The 19,912-nt window shown below is 45.0% G+C and overlaps 1 protein-coding gene across 7 annotated transcripts in view; it reads right to left on the bottom strand.

Moving 5' to 3' along the window:
- Positions 1-4,024: 4,024 nt before the first annotated feature.
- LOC118507974 (zwei Ig domain protein zig-8-like) overlaps positions 4,025-19,912 on the bottom strand; it is a 48,582-nt gene continuing 32,694 nt past the window's right edge. For all 7 annotated transcript variants that reach the window (XM_036047313.1, XM_036047307.1, XM_036047308.1 and 4 more), the window contains 5 exons: positions 17,663-17,826; positions 9,097-9,308; positions 8,264-8,369; positions 7,880-7,930; positions 4,025-6,670 (listed from right to left, as the gene is read on the bottom strand). In XM_036047313.1, coding sequence (XP_035903206.1) covers positions 6,549-6,670; positions 7,880-7,930; positions 8,264-8,369; positions 9,097-9,308; positions 17,663-17,826 — 655 coding nt within the window. In that variant the 3' untranslated portion in view covers positions 4,025-6,548. The remainder of the gene's footprint in view (positions 6,671-7,879; positions 7,931-8,263; positions 8,370-9,096; positions 9,309-17,662; positions 17,827-19,912) is intronic.

Genomic DNA, 19,912 nt, shown 5'->3' with positions numbered 1-19,912 from the left:
TAATATTTTTTTGTACCATCACAACAATGAAATTATGAAGAATTCTCATTTTTCAAGCGATAAAACGAAATTGCTTCCTGTGAGCGGGAGAAAAAAAAACCTCCACTTTAGTGGTAAAATCAAGCCAGTTCCTCAGAATAAAGTTGCTCCCGGCCTCGGCACGATTTAAAAGCGCCCGAGTGTCGATCATCGATGGCATTGGGCTTCTGGAGAAACAAAAATGGCTCACCCTCTCTTTCTCTCCATCTGTTTCAACACTTTGCTTTGATGAGGTTCAAAGAAATGTGTGTTTGTGAGTGAGTGACTGGGCTTTAAATGATTCGGGGTGGAAATAAATCGCAATTTAATCCATCCAATATTGCCACCGGAGCGTGAAATAAAATTCACCCATCTGCTCATTACAATCAAACGAATGGGCCACAAAACGGGGAAAGCCCTTGGATGAGAATGTCTTTGTGACCTGTGCCACTGGTGGAGATTTCCTCGGGGTTTGCAAGCGCCCAGCTTTGTGTGTGCCATCGCTTTTCTTATCACGCTCGCTTTGAAGCCTTGTTAGCCGATCGGCATGGATGCGAGAGGCAGTTTTCGCGGAAGCTGCTAATCGATGGTGAAAAGTTAAATTTTGATTTTTGCGCCCAGACATCGACTGTGCGATATTTTGTTCAAACACAGCGAGTCAGAAAGCCGTGCCTGTCGCCTTTCAACTCCCCCGGGAGGTTAAAGCTTATTCAGCGCACGTGCAAACATTTTGCTTCGGGAAGGTGCTCGTTTCGCATTCATACTTTGTTGCTGTACTGCGGGGGCTGGGGTTTCTTTTTTCCGAAAATGTTTACCTGAGCTGTTAACAATTTAAGCGAAAAACGAGTTACAACAGTTAAATATAGAAGAGCATGAGCAGCAAGGTTGTTAAAATCAAGTTTGGTTGTGTAAAGTTCGATTGGAAGGAAAGTGAATTCAGGTAATAAAAACACATTTATGGTACTTTTGCGGCTTTAAAGCTCCCCTTTGGAAAAGCTACCTCCCTTTAGTGCCGAAACGTTGGCCCATTTCCATTGCCATCTTTATGCAATTAAAATATGAAACACATGTTAACATGGCCATGATGTTTTCTTGTGCCACATGCACACCCTTCCATCCTGATGGCATTTCAAGCTGATGGGAGTAGCATTAAATTCTTCAGCACAAAAAAAAAAACAACGACGTTGACTAACAAACACATAAAACAAGGGCAAAAGCCTGATTGGCGATCGGTCCATGCCAGTATTCAAAATGGCAGCATCAACGAAATAAAGCTGCTGGTGGTTTACGTGGGCAGATTAGGCAGGCGAGCTTACACAGCCCGGCTGAAAAAGACAGCCTAGAAGCTGATACCCCCCCACACACACACACACTCATTGTCCTTGGCGCTTTAAGCTGAAACGTGTACGTGTCGCTTTATTTTGGCTGCCTAAAATTTTCCACCGGAAGCCACACTTTAGCGAAATGCCTGCCGTGGCCTGTCACAGCCAACAACAGCCCCCGTGACACCGGATGAGCGAAATCAAATAGGAAGTAATCTCTTTCAGATTACGCCAGTTTATCATTCCTGGCTGGCGGGCTGGTACCGTTCCGGCCTGTCCACCGGAAAGCACAATGAGGGTGATTTTTTTTTTGTTCGTTGTTGCTCGTTGCTTTTGAGCGTTTTAGGCTTGTTTTTTCCCCCCATTTCCCTACAAATATGCTGATTACAAAGACAAGGGGGGACACACTAGGGGGCCAGTACAGTACAGCGACACGGACCGTCCGAATGATCCGCAATTGGAAATATTGCGACACCGCACACACACAACCGTACGGTGGAATGTGGAAAATGGGCAGCTGGGAAAAGTGAATTACAGTTTTTGAGAGAAAACCGAAAAGCAAAAGTGCTCAGAAATGGAGACAATTTAGCTGTGCTTAGCTTTTGAAGCGCAGAGCCTGTTCCGTCCGATGATAAATATGTGTAACGCAAGGAAGCAAGAAACGTAAATTTAAAAATAGCGCACAGTAAATGAATTTCTCCAAACCCAAATGAACAGCTAACAAGCTCCCATTCTATCGGGGTGGGTTTTTTGATTTGCTCGGACTACGGTCTGCCTCCGTGTTCGTGGCAGAGAAAAGAAATTATTTTCAACATTCTGACCGACTGACGAATTGAACTTGTGGCAATTAGAGCACCAGCAGCAAGCGAGAAGGATAATAAAACACACAGAGCGGAAGAAAAAAGGCAGCGGCTTCCGTGCTAGCTTTGAAGCGTATTGAAGCAATTGGCTTTGAAGCGTTTTATGAAACGGAAGGCACAAGCACAAAGAGGAAGCAGCTGCTTTTTACCATTGCCATTCGTTTTGCTCCTCTTTTTTAATCTGATCTCTTTGTAGCACTCCTCTTCAAAGGATGTGATTTTGTTTTTTCCTGTCACCTTGTTTGTGGTTTTACTTGTGAAGAATTTTTCACTCGAGGAAGAGCTACGAATGCTTGCAAATTATGTCAACCCACACTCGGTCGGTGTAAAAGTGGGCTTTACTAAGGGAAAGATGTTAAAGCGAGATGATAATTAAATGTGGAGAAGAAAAAAGTAACCACTAACAGTGTGAGCCCACAGCACAGCGCAGAGAAAAGTGGGTGATGATAAGAAGTTGGGTGAAAAACAACAAGAAATACTGGGAAAACTTTAACAACCTCTCGATTTGATGTAGTGAAGCAGCGGTAACAACAATAAACTCGAGGGGGTTGGACATGTACAAAATGGAAGCAAAAGTTGGAAAAATAAAACATGGTGGCATGGTCTCTCTCTCTCTCTCTCTCTCTCTCTCTCTCTCTCTCTCGTGCATCATTTTTGATGGCCTGTTTTGTTTTCCGCTGCGGATGCATACGATGATGCAACCGGGTATGTGCATCATCACTGCAGTGAATAAATCACAGCCCCAACCCATCCGTTTCGTTTGCGCCATCCCGGCCCTGCTGGTCTAGGCAATTAGTGCAAATGATGAGACGGCGTGGGAATAATGAAGGGAAGCACGTGGCGTGAAATGACACTCGGATCGCACCATCGCTTCAGAACCAAGAGCCAAGTGAAGGGAGAGGGTGAGTGTGTCCATTTGGCAAAGGAAATAGCCAGCGCCAGTCGACGCGTGAAATATTTCACCAAACGTGCTTAAATGGTACTTGGGGGAAGGAAGAACGGAGCACAAACGAACAAACGAATGGATTGAACGTTGAAGGTGGTGTGTTTTTGTCTCCCCAAAGGCTGTGATTACATATTCATTGCAGGATGTAAATGGGGAAACACTTTCACACACTATACTTACAGCACTCGAGAATGTGTTTTTTTTTGCATCTAGTCGGCGTCTCCGTTCTTTGCTGGCGAGAGAGTCAGCGCTAGAAGAAAACCGGCGAAAAGCAGGCTTCGATTTCGGAGAAAGAGGGACACTCGATTGAGGTTTTTTTTTTTCATTAAAAAAAATATGTTTGGTTTTTTATTCAACTGAGGATTAAAATATAAAAATATGTACAATATAATTTTTCATGAATTACCTAACTAATATATAACTACAATATTTCTTCGGCTGTTTTTTCTTCTTCCTCGCCCCACTTCCCCCACTTTTCGGGGCTCCATCTGCTCCATTGCGTGATCGGGAGTGTCTTTGTTTGTGTGTGTGTTTGTATTTGTGGGTTGTGTGTTTGTTGTCTGGGATGAGCTGTTGCTTTTTCGTGTTGCATTACCTGCTCCTTTTGATACCTTTTTTTGCTACTCGTCTTTCAGCTCAATCGCATCCTTTATGGCAACCATAGTGTTTTCCTGGCCTTCTTTGACTAACATTTTCTTACGAGCGCCGTTTTTTGTTTGGATTTAAAATCGAACTTTTGAATCCTCCTTCCTGTTGGAAAATACTGATCGCGTCGCTCGCCTCTTGGTGGCGTTTTAATAGTTTGTGTGTGTGTAGTAGTGTTGGAATGGCTTCGTGTTTTTTTTTGTACGTCTGTTAATGTGGCTGCTGTATGTGTATGTCTCGCTGCAACACGCTGCAATGAACCGCTTTCCCGCTGGCAATTTGTAGTAGTATAAGTAAGTTTATAACATTTTACATTTTGTTGTCCGGTTGAGCGTAAGTTTGCTATTCCGCTGTGCCGCTCAGTTGGTATGGGATAATTTTTTGTTTGTTTTCCGTTTTTTTGTTGTTGTTGTATGTTTGTTTGGGTTTTTTTTGCGTTTGCCTCGCTTTTACATGCACGTCCCATGGTGGCGCATCTGGCGTTTACTGTTTAATTTAAATAGTTATTACTGGGCGCCTCCATCGCACTATCGCTCGCATAGACTTATAACTTGTGACTGACTGACTGGTGAATGTGTGTGAGCTGCTTTTTATTTTGTTTGTTTTTCTTCTTCTCTGCTTTTCCCTTTTGTCATTTAAATTTACCTCTGCTTCGTTCTGTTGTTGTGTTATCGGTTATCGTGTTGTTGGTTTGTTTCCTTTACACATCCGTTTTTGGTTTTTTGGTTCAATAAAATGATTATTTATATTAACGTATCAGTAGGACGATGCTAACGATGATTTTCGTTTCTGTGTTTTTTTTTTCTTGTTTCGCTTCTTCTCCTGCCATCTGCTGCTGCACGTAAACCTTATTTCCACCACACCTTTACGTACCGCATTTCCACGGGTGAGTATGTTTGAGTATGTGTGAGTGTTTGTTTTCTCCCTCTCTCTCTCTCTCTCTCTCTCTCTCTCTCTCTCTCTCTCTCGCTTCCTTTCTGGTGGAGCAAACGACCGTTCCGCTCGTTCGTTTTTCACCCGCAAAAGGACGCTATGTTTCGTTCTGCCCGAGTCAACAGTCATCAATATACCATGGAAAAGTTATCCGGGTGGCACGGGTGGCACGGGCGATAACAACAAAATACGACTAGATCATATTTTCCTACACATGCACACTTTTCAGGGCGTGGGAACAGAAAGCTCTCGGAACACAAAATATGCCCTTCATCATCGTCACCTCGCAGTTCAACCTCGCCGGCCAAGCTTTAGCATCAACATCCCAGCACCGGCGGCCCCACTAACGACATGATCGATTAGCAAACACACTCGCACACACACACAAAAACAAGAACTGAGCAAACGGGAGTAGGGAGCTGGAGAAAAAACAACACAACTCTCTACAAAAAGTTTACCCCGAAAAGTTATCGAGGATACACCAAGGACCTGGGCGCCCTCGAACGGGGGCGATAACTATGGGAGCTCGGAGCACGGAAATTTTCATCTTCCCTAGCCGCAAAGGTGCTAGCAAAAACTGACATTGATGGAGTAAAGTTTTAGGGGACTTGCTTAACGAAATTGGAACTAGATGGAGCAGCATGATCATCGGTGGCTGCCCAAGGTAACGAGCGCGAACGAGAGTTGTGTAGGGAGTAGTGGATCCAGTTTTTGTGTGTGTGCCTCGTTTTTCCAACACGCAGCTAGTTGATTCCGTGTGGTTTAGCTATCGAACAGTGTGCTTTTTGTGCGGATCGGTGCCAGGGATGAGATAAAGAAAAAAAATGAGCAACATACAAATAATCCAAAAACTCATCGACAGATATTCAACCAGCATGCGGACGGACAGTTGCTGTCCTCACGAGTGACCGCAGCGTTTTTATTAAATGGCTGTCGCCACATCAACCAGGTGAAGAAAAGAGGGCACCACGAAACAGAATACAGTAAGAAAAGCCCCCAAAACAAAGTGCTGCTGGTGCTGCTCCGCCTACTTAAACGTCATCTTTATCAGTCCTTTTGCTGGCGTTAGCTACTACGGGTGAGCCCTTTTGAACCGATTGCCAACTCCACCGAGCCAAATATTTCCTGCAATTCATTCTTGATCTCGTTTCTTTTTTTCAGTCCCTTTTGTGTACTTTTTTCCCCATTTTCCAATCCTCTAAAACAAAACTTTACTGAAACTTTCCTCCGTTTTCCTTTCCTTTTTATTTTTGTTAATCAGTCACGAATGAGCTCCATTGAATCTGTGTGGAGGGCTGTTGGTGGGGGAGATTTTCTACCATCAACCCCCGCTTTTTGTGTCGTGTCGCGATTCGTTTTGTGTGTGTGTGTGTTTATATGAGCAAAATTTTTCACATCATCGTTCACATCACCCGATACTCATCATCTCCCCTTTGTTTTCCTTTTCTTCTTAAAGTGTGTATTTAGCGATAGAGAATGGACGTGGATGATTTTCGAATTACCTTTTACTGGTTTTTGTTTTTCGTTTTCGTTTTTTTTCTTACTTTGTTTCCTTGTTTTTTTTTCTGTATTTAACTTATCGTTAGCTTCGCGTACCGTGTATTTGCTCTTTGATTTTTTGTAGTTTTTTTTCTCTCCCTTCTTTTCTCTCACTTTGTTATCTTTTTCTCCGTTTTTTTTTTCGTTACTTGCTTGTTGCGATAAGTTGCGCACCGTTTTCACCTTCTTTTAGGAGGTGCGGCTTTGTTTTTATCGCTCCTGTTGCTTGCTTTTCTAATTCTGCTCCCACCCCTTCCCCCGTTTTATACGCTAGGTTTTTTATACTTAAAGACTATAGTTCACATGACAGCTTAGCTGAGCATAGATAACCAATACAAGTAGCATAACAAATGACCTATGCCGGAGTAGAATCTGCAGATTGCGCTGTTTGAACATCGATATGCTGTCTGTAGGAGATAGGAAAAGAAAGAAGCAAAAGAATGTATGATAGCAGGAAAAAACACGACTCCCGGTGGAGAAGAAATAGTGAAGAAGTACACTGGGAGAAGAAAACAAAAAAAGAGCAGCTATTGGGAACTTGTTTGATTTGCTGAATCAGTGTGTCTGCACTAGTCAGTGAATTTAAATCGAATTTTCTTCTCTGGCCAGCACAAATAATGATCAGGTCCGTTGTTGATTGCATAGAGAAAGTCCTGGGAGCTTTTAAAGAATTATCATATAAGCATATCAGACCTAATTTTATCACGTAGCCTTAGAGAAAAAGTTTTTTTATGTACAGTTCCCGATGAGATTCGATTTCACGTTCTTCGTGTTGAAAAACCGAACATCAAATCAATCTGCTATGGGAGGGTCTCAAGCAAGGTAGGCTTAGAAGTGGCATAAACTCTTCAACAGTATTGGTTTTTAGAGGCAAAACCCCTTATCAATAAGACTTAAACGACGTCTGAACAAATTCTTGAATGAATTATATAAGGTTCACAGCTTCTTTTATTAAAAGCAAAGCCATTTTCTCGTCTGAATATAACATATTCAGCCCAATAATAAGTGATTGAAAATTTCAATAACAAAGTTTCAATAAAAATCATTTTCCCTAACGTGGTTCTTCACGTAACATCTTTCATATAATCATTGCACGAATGATCAAACAACATCTTGCTCCAATAGCTATAATCTCGCGTACTCACTATTGCCTGCCGAGCGTTTCATCTCCAGTCGGCTATCGAGACGGATGTTAATAATCAGGCAAACATTAAACTTCATGGCATAACTCTGGCTGGCGCACAAAACAAAGCGCCATATCTGCAGACGAAGTCCCACAACACAAACACGGCTGGCTAATGCCAGCTGTGGCACATTTTACAGATCCGTGTGTCACAGCTGCAAAGCGTGCATGCATCTTGCACCGAAACCATTGAACGATCTCCTCCTCAGCCCACCAACTGGCGGGCGCGGTAACTTCACGAAAGTACCTCTCCCCCCGACGTTGTCAATAGCAGTGCGCGAGTTCATGATTTATGCAGAACCAGTGATGGAGGGTGGTAGGTAGTGCAAAACCCACCACAAGCCATCACCGGGCGGGGTTCGGTTGGTTCGTTGGTCGGTTGGTGTACCGAATGCTCTATAAACAACAGTAATGAGAATTCAATTATGCTTACCATCAAACAGCGATCTTGCCGATGACGTGACAGCGGATGCAGACGATTCTCCTGTTCGGTTCGGGGCCAGGCACGGTTGACAGCGAGTTGTCATCGATGGTTTTGCAGCAGTATGTACGTGTGTGTGTGCGAACGGCCAGATACGGACGCAGGGTGCAAACGAAATCACAAACAAGCAGATCAATATCGGGGTATGTAAAACGGAAAATAGTTAACGGCGGGGTCGTATGCGGCAGGCGCGCTTTTGTAAAGTCCTTTTGCCAGAACAGTGTGCGAGTGTGTGTGTGTGTGTGTGTGCGATACATACACACTCGCACACAAAAGCTCATATCCGCACACACCGTTTTGTTAAGCTGAGCGGGGGCTGGTACGTCGATAACCTACCGTTGATAACGTGCAGTGAGACAGTGATCGGTGGACTGTTGGATGGGCTGCAGGAGTAATTTCCGGAGTCCTTCTTTCTCGTCGATTCTATTATCAGCGAGCCAATCTGTTTTCGGGAGGGTAGCAGCCGGGAGTGGAGAAGGAAGCAGACAAGAACGGTTGAATGGGTGCATGGGAAGTTAACTAGACAATTGATTTATGATCAGATTTTAACAACGTTTCGATAGTGTCTGTTGCAGCTGTGCGCTGTGTAGCTGTTGTTGGAACCGGCATAGTTGGATTAGCATAGTGATGGGGCTGCTCAGAAGTTATTAGAGACCATTTTTTAATAGGTTCTGTGTCAATTTTCCATCAAAAGTTCTACAAAAGAAAAAAACTGGTCGCAATCTTTCTGCAGGATATGAAAAATATTATGCTGTTGTCTATGAAATTTTCACCTTGCAATCAGTGTTTCGACGGGATTCACTAAGTCTGTTAGTTTTATTAAATTCACCACAGATGGCGCTTAGAGCAAAAACTTGATCACTAGGAATAAATGAGCCATACTATACCGTTATCAAAACATCAGTCTTAAGCTACAGCATAGATTGAATTTAATCGAAAAGAGTCTGTTTTGGAGTCGACCTTTATGCAATACTAAATTGAGATGCTTTTGGAATGGAAGTTTAAACGTATCTTCTTCTTTACTTGAGGAACTATTCTGCTATAATTTTAAACCTTGAATGATTTGGTCGTGGCCTATGATTCAAACTGCTAAATGATTATACTTGTACATCAGATAGAGAGTAAGTAAGACTTCTTTTTTTCAAATTTGCAGCCAACCTGTCACTTACCGTACTGTGTATATCTCCGTCGAGATCCGGTGCGCCACGATCCAGCTGTGTCTTCCAGCCACGCCGGCTCTCGGTGAAGATCTGCTGCGTACCGTGGTACCAGATGATGTAGGAAGGTGGCTCGAGGGCACCCCGGACCACACATCGCAAGATGACGGCACTGCCAGCCTTGACGTAGCGATCGGAGTCACCTATAAGCTCGGTTCTTGGCACTGTTTTTTGTCGTCGCGGAGGTGGGCACAGCAACAAAAAAAAACGAAAAAACGAACGTCCAAAATAAGATTGTAATACTTTATCTCGTCTCCTATCGATTTACGCTGCATGCGACGCGGGGTATAGCAGGGTGTTGGGGGGAAGTTGGTGGGGGAAGTGAATCGAGGTGAACGTAATGGCTTGAACCGGATCAATTGGTTCCCACACCCGTGGCCAAGCCACACAAACCATCCAGCTGCGCTATATATATATAACTATCTACACCTCGACTTAAATAAAGTTGCGAACAATAAAGGCGAACGACTTTTTGTTTGTTGTCCGAGGAAGGCTAGAACGACGATGTACGACCCCGGGTGCACGGTTGAGCTTTTGGGCTCAAACCATCCCGCGGCTAGTCAGCCTCGACTCGGGCCAATCAACGTGGCTGCTCCACCTTGGAAGCGAACAACCAGGCAAGCAGGCAGTAAATTTTCATTCCACTCAATTTCGACGATCTAAAGTTGTGTCAATTTTCGGCAAATTTTCCAACGAAATTGCCATCGGCCACGACAAACACATACCCCGGGTCGAGTTGAGACACTGGGCTAGAGCGACACCGGAGGCGACAGCAAAGCGAGCCAAAAAAAAAGTGTAGATGCCATGTAGTAGCAGCAGTAGTGGCTGCTGATGGGAAAAATAAACCCGAAAGCATAAATTCTACGAAAAAAAAGAAACGAACGAGCGGGGCGGACCAGCTTGTGGGGGTGAAAAGCAGAACATAAACGACGCGAAATCCTTTCCTCAGTCTCAGGGCGTAGCGTCTTCCCATGCCGTTGGCCGGCCACAATCGCAAAATAAAACCTGACTGTTGGCTTGGAAATTTATGGCGCTTTTAAGCCAGTCTCAAGCCGTCTGCCGTTACGACCGTCGATCGACAGCGACCCGGCCCGGCCGGTCCGGAAAAAAACGTTGACGGGCTAGGTCGCAGTTTGGACAGTCGGACCCGGAAAGGTCCCGAGCATTCCTGCGGAAAATTCCTGAGCAGCATGTTTCTTTTTTATCGCTTATCGGGTTCGGCACACCAGTCAGCAGGAATGGCTGCGGCAGATCGCTGCTCGGCAGGTCTTGCGGTTTAATGGTTCTAAATTTACTGTAAAAGCCCCTGCTAATCCCTGTGAGTGCTTTACCGATTGCCGGGACGGTTTTATTTATCGTCAATCGGAATCCACCAGCGCGACCCGATGTAAGCCCGCGATAGATGTTGGGCGCCCCTGGGGTCCCTAGCCGCTACAACAGGTCGTTTGTTGGCTTTTCGGTGGTGGGCTTCGTCACAAATAGGGCTTCCGCGGGGGAGGCCGAAGCGATGTGCAAACGGTAGCAATATTCGAATTTGTTATGCGATGTGCATTCGATTCGAAGAGTGTCCACGAGGGCTCCCCGGGTAAGTTCGTACGGTGAAACGTCAAGCGAGGACCCATTAATGCAATATAATCTACTTGAATAAATCATCCACGATCAGGCACAATCGGTACGAAACGGGAATCACAAGGATGAAACCACCAAACAACACCTATTATATGGCGCACTTGCTTCGAACGTTGCAAAAGAGTGCTTGAAGTGCTTGCAACAGCTCATAAAACCTGCTGCAATCTTCATCACCCCAGCGGGTGAGCCTCGCCGCGCCCGGCACCAAGCACCCGGGTAAGTGGATTTCCACCAACGCAAGGTAAGGCCGTCGACCGAATGGCGCATTTTACATCCACTGCCGTGGCATGGTCTGGGCAGGGCCCTCACTGAACGGCACTTGAGTTTGGAACGGTGGAAGCGACGAAAGGTCGAGCGAAAAGGTAGGTCATTTAATGGCAATGGTTGTGTGCCAGCGCACAATGGTTGATGCTGCTCGGACTGCCTGCTTTGTTCGCACTCCGAATGTTCCTCCCCGGGCGCGGACCACTTCATCGATAGAGCACTTTTGCGAAAGCGGTTACACATTTTAAGCAAATTATCGTCGATATTCGCGCACCAAACACGGCTCGAATGATGAACGCACAACGCACAAACACACCGAGAACTTTATCATTGTGCAGGGATAACTCAAACAGACGTAAGCTAGGAGGGCTAGAGAACACATCCCCCAACTAAAAGCGCTACGCTGTTTATGCGTTCCAATATCTCCCTCGCAAGGCAACATTAGTGACGGGAGGGATTTGCAGTGAGAAATAAAACAGTGCAAAATAAAATCCGAATCCGTGGGTAAGTGTCAACGGCAGAGAGGCCGGGGGCTAGGCATTACGGAGTGTTGCTCATAACGACGGACAACTTAACATAATCGAGCGTTGTTGGTCGATCGGGCACGTTGCTCCGTTTTTGTTGCTGTCGTTGCTGGTGCGCCGGTTTTATTTCACCGTTGTGTTGTGGCGCGAGACGAGCGCGTTGAACTATTTCCAGATTTTAGTGCTTGTTGTTTTTCTAGTCGGCGCTCGGATGAAGTGGGTGTGTGCACACTCGAAACCTCCGACAATGGTTATATTGTGTTACGTGGCTGATGATTGTTTTATGTGTGCCATTTGCTATGTTTCGCTCGGTGTTGAACATGTACTCATTGTTGAGCGATAATGATACTCACAGGCAGTGCGTGATGTACGCGGCCGCTTGTAACACAATTCATGTCATATGGTTTATTTTGATTTAGAATTTGAATTTAAATTTACACCAGTTTTTAGATGTGTTCATACGAATTATAATCGGGAAATATTGTTGGAGAAATATTTCTGCTGAAAAAAAGGAGTGATTAAGCCCCGTAAAAACCAGGGAAGTGTTGAACTAAGTGCTGTAAACTCAAGCTATAATCTGTTTGCGCTGTCAATTGCTAGTATGCTGTCAGTGCTGTCAATTTAAAATCACAGCATTTCCCTGTTTTTGAAACAGATTATGCTCTGTTGTTAGGCCACTTACACTAAAGTTATCGCAATTACTTTTAGTTTTCAAGGTTCAGCTGGACTTTCTTTTTAAATTACCACATAATTTATTTGAAAACTATTTTGAATCAATACTAATGCTAATCTCATATGAAACATTTATAGACTGTTAACTAAAGATTTCTGAAATTAGTTTGATAATCAATTACGAGTTCCCGTGCTATAAGCCCTTACTACTATCTGCCCAACGTACCAATTGATATTATACTGACAGTTCCGTCATATTACTGCCGTAATTTATTCACAGCACCCTCTATAGTACAATATTTTTCCGCTGTTAACAAACTTCTTTCGTTACTGGCGCTCTCCAAACTTGCAACGACTAGCGGCGAAAAAAGGATGCTCAAAGTGCAAAAGATTACCACACCAACGACGCTAGTCGCCAAAATTATGACGAATGTTTGGCCCGCAGTTCCCGAACCAGACGCAGAAAGACGGAGATTATCTGAGGCGGTTTGTTAGCCACTTCTTACCAACCAACCGCTCACACACACACTCACGTACTCACAAGCCAGCGTAGTTCCCTGTGCGTTGGTGGCAAGTTTTTACCTCCGCTACCAAACTCCCGTTGCTGCCAGGGGGTGAGCGATTGTGATGAAAAGAAAATTTGTAAACTTCTGGCAAAACTTGAAATGTGGGTGCACTTTTGCTTCAGTATTTGTACGCCCGAAACCGAAACTTTGAAGCCGGTCATCGTTTGAAGTTTCCGTGCCCAGAGGTTTGCGCGGGTGCAGAAACGGTTTAATCTGTTAGTTGGTTGAACTGGCGCAAACCCACCCAAAGGCGTCCAGCAGCAGTAGCAGCAGCAGCAGCCGGGTTTTCGCCCGAAAGTTTGCAATGGAAATTGTAAATTTGAATAAGGTAGGAAAAGTTTGTTTTGGGTGGGTTTGGAAGGCTTTTCGATAAATTTCTGTAGTTTTGCCCTTATGGTGGTGGTGTCGGGCGAAACGCGAACAAAGTTGAGTGCGCGCGTCTGCAAAGTGGGAAGGTTCAGGTTGCCTTAGATGTTTTGGCCTTTTGCTGCTTGTTGTTTTTTTTTCCCGGATATTGGTGGTGTGAAGTATTTCGTTTGAATTACTCAAACGGCTTAATTTTATTTACGGGAGAAAAATGGCATACGGAATAAGGGTAGAAAGTTTCTGGTTCCGGGGAGTGTAGAAAGTAGTCAAATTGTATGTAATGAAAGAAGCAAATTTGCATTTTTCTGGTGAGAATTATTGGGGAATGGATGCGGGAAAATTGCAAAATAGTATGATGTAGCTATTCAGACATACTCTTTGTCTCTAGGAAATAGGGATTTGATCTTCTTATCTTCCTGAATTTTGTTTAGCTCCTAAGGCAAAAAATGAAGCATCTTTTCTATGAAGCAATGGAATTTTGCATAAAGTATGCCTTCGATTTTGATCACGAAACTAGATAAAAGCTTTGTCCTGGCAACGAAAAACTGGTGAAGATGAGGACCGAACCACGGTTGTTGTTGCGTAGATCTGGTTCCGAAACCACATTACCATGAGATCAACGAGCTTTCCACATGCTAAATGCTAATAAAGCTTCACGCCCTAACTTTCCTCGAAGGATTCACAGCTACAAGATTAAGGGTAAAATTGTGAAAAACTTTAGAAAATGTAAGGTATTAGCTAAAAGCACAACAATTTAAATGCTTTAGTCGTACAATTCAAGCTTGGCTCACATCCCCAGATATTCATGAGTTTAGCACGCATGCTGCATAATAAATATCAATTACACGAGCGTTACTTTTCCACCCTGGAATGTTTCAAACTTTCATGTTTATAATTCCACCGAATTATATCAAACGCCCTGGAAAGGAAGCAAAAAAACAAAATGGCTTCAAACACCGGAAACCGCCGCTCCACAAAAGCTATTCGTAAAGCCGCCCAGCTGCCTGCCGAACGAATAATAATGCACGAGAAAGGATTATCGAATCCGGTTGGGCGGTCGGGCGAAATTTTGTAACCGTACTTTATTGCACGACGGTAAACCTTCCGCTCCAAATAAAAAAAAAACCCACCACCACCGCTCACCGAGCCCCCTATTGGGTGTGCATCAAAGCTGTGTAGCGTGCTGGATCCAGGATCCCCCGGTGTATGATTATGACAGGAGGGAAAACTCATGTTTATTGCTTCTCCTGGTGTAGATGGTGGAAAAAGAAAGACCCACAAACACACTGATACACACACGCACACACCCACCTTACCATACGGCCATCTACTGGTGGCGGCTTCATTGGCATCGGGATTCAATAATTTGTGGCTTAATGTAGTGTACGAGGTGGATGCTTTGGCTGAGGCTTTTCGAGACCCGAAACCAAACAAACAGTGGCCTAGGGACCGACCGGGACCGGGCTGGCCGCCACGCATACATTCTGCTCGATCGGTCTAATAACACTGTGTGTGCCCGGTGTTGTTCACTTGCGGAATCGATGCACGGAATGGCAAAAACTCTGCCGGTTTCGGTTACGGGAACATCCACCCCGATGAACATCGGGCCACGTACACACTGGTTTGGTTTGGTCGTTTCCGGCCAACCACACGGTAAAGCAAACCTGGATGTACCCGCGCTGAAAATAAAACCACGTACGAGGGCAGATGAGAGCATGAATTCACCATGAGAGCCGCACCGAGGACGAGGACGTCGATGTCGACGATGACGACGATGCCCCGGTTGCTGTTGGCAGGCTGCACGGAACGTTAGCTTTTTCCCCAAAAACGCTACACGCCCCGTAGCCCTTACCGGCCCCGTGGTTGTTATTTACTTCGTGCACCGAATCACTAATGATGGTCACAGGAGAAATCAGATCGTAAGACCGGAGGCCCGTGTGTGTTCCAGAGCTTCCGCTTGTTCCGTGTGCTGAGGAACTTCTTTCCGGCACCGTGACAGAAGGGCTTGATAGTAATCCGGTAAGTATGTACGCCTGCAACTGTTGGCATTTAATTAAGAACGCAGCAAAACTTTGAACGCCTGTTCAAGTTGCTGCCGACCAGAACAAGGCGAACGTTATTTATCGCGCCCGGGAAGAAGTCTTTCGGCATTACGGCCGGGCTGGTCGTTCTGATGGTGGTGGATCAAAGGTAGAATACAAGAACAAGCAAGAGGAAAAAAAGGCAGAAGAAGGAAACGGGAACCATTTTTCTCTCCCTTGCGGAACAAGTAGTTTGAATTGCGGGATGCCCTTTCGTTGCAGCTACTTCGAACGAAAGCGGACCCACCTGTAATAAGTGTCTTGTAACAATCGATTTATGGCCAGTCCGGCCGCACAATGGCTTCGGAAGAATGTGAAGATAGCGCTAGTTTGGCAGTGGATTTGTATATAGATAGAGAGAGAGAGAGAGGGAGAGAGTTCCTGGGACATTCATGCACAGTTTAGAGTTCCCGTTCCCGTTTTAGGGTTCCCGGGAATGTCAGCTACATATGGCGCGTTATCGTGTGCACTATGGCCGGGGATAATGGGGGATGTTCCGGAGGACGTGGGACAAAATCTGGTAATCTGGTATACACGTGCGCTGGTTTTCGGTAGTACATCCGGCTGGGATGGGAAAAAGTTGTACTTTGTGCTGTGTTTTTGACAGCGTACCGTATTACTTTTTGACGAGTGCACCCAACCGAAACCAGCAGAAACCTGGCTGGCCGGCTCAACCGAAAGCCGACCTAGGGCAAGGTGCGGCACGTGGGTCCCAGATAGGCCGGCCCTTATCTGTGTGTGCGCGCGCGCGCTCGCGTCTACCGAAATCGAGCGAACCATGCCCTTTTGTTTCGAACTTGGAGATATGATGAATATTGAATAGGGAAAAGCGACGACCTGGCCTCACCGAAAACCTGGCCAGCTGCTGTGCCGTGCGTATTTTGGGAGCAGGGAGCTTCGGCCCTAACCGCGCTTGGGTGATGCTGCTGCCTATCGAAAAATCAACGCACAACTTTTGTTCCTCCAGCCAGCCCCATCCTCCGCCACGCACCATCCGAACTCCCGGAAGCATTAGCCGGCCTTCAAGGGCTGGATGCTCGGTCGGAACCGGCTTTTTGTTTTAATCATTCAACAGCCAGGAAACGGCCATTATTTGGCTGGCTAGCAAAAACGTGTAGTGCACCCATCATCGACTGACAGTGACGACGTCATCGTACGAGATATCGAACGAGTCAAGAGTCATCATGTCCTCGTGTACGATTGTTCCAATAGAATGGCTTGCAGCTTGGTCGAGAGGATTATGTGCCTGGTTCGTGGTGTGGACCGAAATTGGTAGTAATAAACATTTTTCATATTTAAACTACAGTTCGGATTGACTGGCACTGGGACTCGAGAGCACGATCCGAGAAGTGAAAGAAGCTGGTTCCGCTGGTAATTCAATAAAATAGTATCACAAACTAGTTTCCTACACACATTCCGGGCCACAACTGCTACAACCACACCACGCGCACAAAAACCACACAAACCACAGCAGCTGGCATACGGTTTCGTAGTCGCACAAAACCACAGCAGCACGGTACGGACCGGGTTTTGCTTCATGCAAACGTTGCCCATGCCCATGCTTGCCTTGCACGGCAAGATTAATGCAAAAGTTGTTTGTGGATTGAAAGTAATCAACCCTGCAAGAAAATGAATTTGAAGAGACAACTCGACCAAACGCTCGTCCAAACTACCTGACTACTAAATTTAATTAAAACGTAAGCCAGTTTTCCCAAACACAGTTCTCGCACACACACAGAAACACACGTGTGTCGTTGTACAAATCCCCGTGTGGCGGGTTGTTGCGGTGGACGACCATTTGCAGATGGGTTTTGGGATTCTATTGAATCACGAGCGTGCCGATAGGGTGGATGATGGAGGTGGATGATGTGTACTAAAGCGGGGACGGGAACGATGGAGATCATAAGAAGAAACAAACATCCATCCAATCCCTTCGGTTTTCCTCGTTTCCCCGGTACCAATGCACCCGATTGCACGTACCTAGACTAGGAATCAATATTTGCAATTGGCGATGAAAATTGCTTGATTTGTGTGCGAGTAGTGAATTGATAAGTAACTGTTGGGTTTGACAGTTTTAAATCGATCTTCTTGAATTGCAGAGATCCTTGAAGTGATTATAGGAGCTAAGTTGAGATATTGAAGAACACCCTATTCAGAAAGCAGCTAAAAGCATTACAGAAACGATGATGCTGTCTTCGGAACAAGAGCAAACCGCATCTCATCAGCATTCCTGCGATGTCCATCATTTCCCAACAGACATCCGTCCATCCTTTCATACAACTTATCAATTCGTGTCGACGAAGAAAAAAACAGCCTCCGTACGAGAGTATTGGAAACCGGATGCAATTGAATGGAATAGGATTGGAAAGAAGGGAAAGGGACGGCAGGGTAGGGGAAAATCGATGTCCATACTCACCAACGACATGCAGATGTACTCGGGCGCTGATTTTCGGTTCCGTCGACACCTGACACTCGTAAATGCCAGCGTCACGGGCCTGCACGTATTTGATCTGCAGCGTCCACACACCGCTGCTCTCCACGTAGAATGATTGAAAGCGCTCGTCGGCTATAAATGTCATTCTGCGCTCGATAGGCCACCCCAACCCGAGCGTGTGTGTCGTTTTGATTGCAGTGTCGGTCGAATTGCGATCGATCGGCACATCCGGGCCGATGTGAAGCAGCGAAGATTTGCATTAGAAACATCCATCCGTTCCGTTCCGTTCGAGTTGACATGGTCGACGATGAGTCCATGTGAGTCAGCACATTGCCGACGATGAGAGAGAGAGAGGGAGAAGGCGAGCAAACAGGTGTCCAAGGGTGTTCCGGGTTGTGGCCGTCGTCGGGACGATGATGTTGGTGTAAAATATCAGCAGGCAAACATATTGTGCCGAGGGGTTTGCGTTGTGAAATGAAATGAAATGTAAAAATCATCGAGAGAATTAATATGCTGAAAGCAAACATCGGTACACTAAGTCCGGCAATCTCGGTGGGTGTGGAAGGAATCAATAGAATCGGCCGGCCGGATCAGTTGCTGCACCAGCATGCCTGTTCGCCTTCCTACGTTCAATTAAAATTGAATTTCATTGCGAAATTGATTGCTACTGATCTGCTTCCCCCTTTTTGCATGCCTTTTGTGTGCCGTCGAAAATGGGACCATCGCTTTGTCCCCGATCAACGGACCGTCTTACAACGTTGACAGTAGAAGAAATGTGGTGAGAAGAAGCATTCCAGCATTATTGCGAGTGGTTTGGTTGCATAGCAGAAACACATTATTAAGACAGGCACAGCTTGTTTAGAAAAGCGCAAACACAGCACCACAGATACGGACAATCACGGAGAGTGATCCGTTACTAATTGTCTGGCAAATAAATGCCTCAATTTTCTAAGAAATTCTAATCTGGACTCTTTTCGTGGTAGTTCTATTAAATAGACTGTGTGTGGATTTATAATTGAAAGTATTATAGTCTCTTTCTATGAAACCCTCGCATCGTGCTATGAAGGTGAATCAGATTAAACTTAACCAATCGCAAAGCAGGACAGGACAATATCATCAGTTACAAACGGATTTAATAGGGACCTTGGCTTTTGAAAGGTCTGCAGGTCGTTACTTACTTAAAGATTTCTTAGTCTAAGGGATTGAATCGCATAAGAGAATTTTTTTCTTCTAAGGTGCTTCCTCACTCAAGAGACTTTGTCTACCAAGTCATTAAGAAGGAGTCTTGTCGTTCAGTTCTATTTCACAAGACCTTATAGTCGAAGAGGTCTATTTATCCTAAGGAGATCGTATTCTACCACCAAAAGTTCTTGGCTACCAATAAACTCTATCATCCATGGGTATTTGACTATCCAGACAGCTCGTTGTTAGAAAGATCTCGTCGAACAAAGTGATTATCTGATCAAAGCTATATTATACAAGAGACCTCGTCTGTAAAGCGTTCACCAACATATTATTGAAGGGGCCTCATCGCACAAAGGGCCTGGTAATGATCATGTGATATCTATACCAAGAGAACTCGCAGTCCAAGGAACGTTTCCTCCTCAGATAGTCTGTTGCCTGAGGGTTCATGGCTATAAAAATAGACTTCATCATCCATGGGTGCTCAACGCAACCCATCAACAAAGCACGTAGTAAGAGAGGTTTCACCTGACGAAGCGATCGCCTTATTCACGCTAAATTTTCCAAGAGACCTCGTTGTTGGTTGGACCATATCTAAGGAAAGACAGTGGCATAAACAGTCAAAATTTTATGTACCAAGGGATCTTAGCTTCGAAGAATCATCTAATGGAGCATGGAGTGCAAGGGACCTACAATGTACATAGAGCCATGCTCAGAGCTAATTACACTAAAGGCCTCCTAAAGTCTAGTTGCGTTAAAATCATCAGCTTATTTTAAAGATCAGGGCATTACGTTTAAATGAGCTTCAGGGAAGTACGTAACTAGCACCGCTTTCTTTGAACATCCCGGAAACACTTTGGTGCCTTATAATGTAGAGCAATAGCGATATTATTTTAAAATGTTAATCGTTGTGTTGTGTCCTCAAACCGATTGATGCAATTGCCCTCTCTATTGTAATAATTCATGTGAAATTATCCGGAAAACCCCTTCTTCTTTAATGCTATAAAACTATTCCAAGAATTCAAGAATCCTTTTGCACAGACGTCTTAC

The sequence above is a fragment of the Anopheles stephensi genome, chromosome 2, assembly GCF_013141755.1.
Source record: "Anopheles stephensi strain Indian chromosome 2, UCI_ANSTEP_V1.0, whole genome shotgun sequence".
Taxonomy (NCBI): domain Eukaryota; kingdom Metazoa; phylum Arthropoda; class Insecta; order Diptera; family Culicidae; genus Anopheles; species Anopheles stephensi.
Note: the sequence above shows the minus strand (reverse complement) of the source record. Positions and strands in the feature narration are given on the sequence as shown.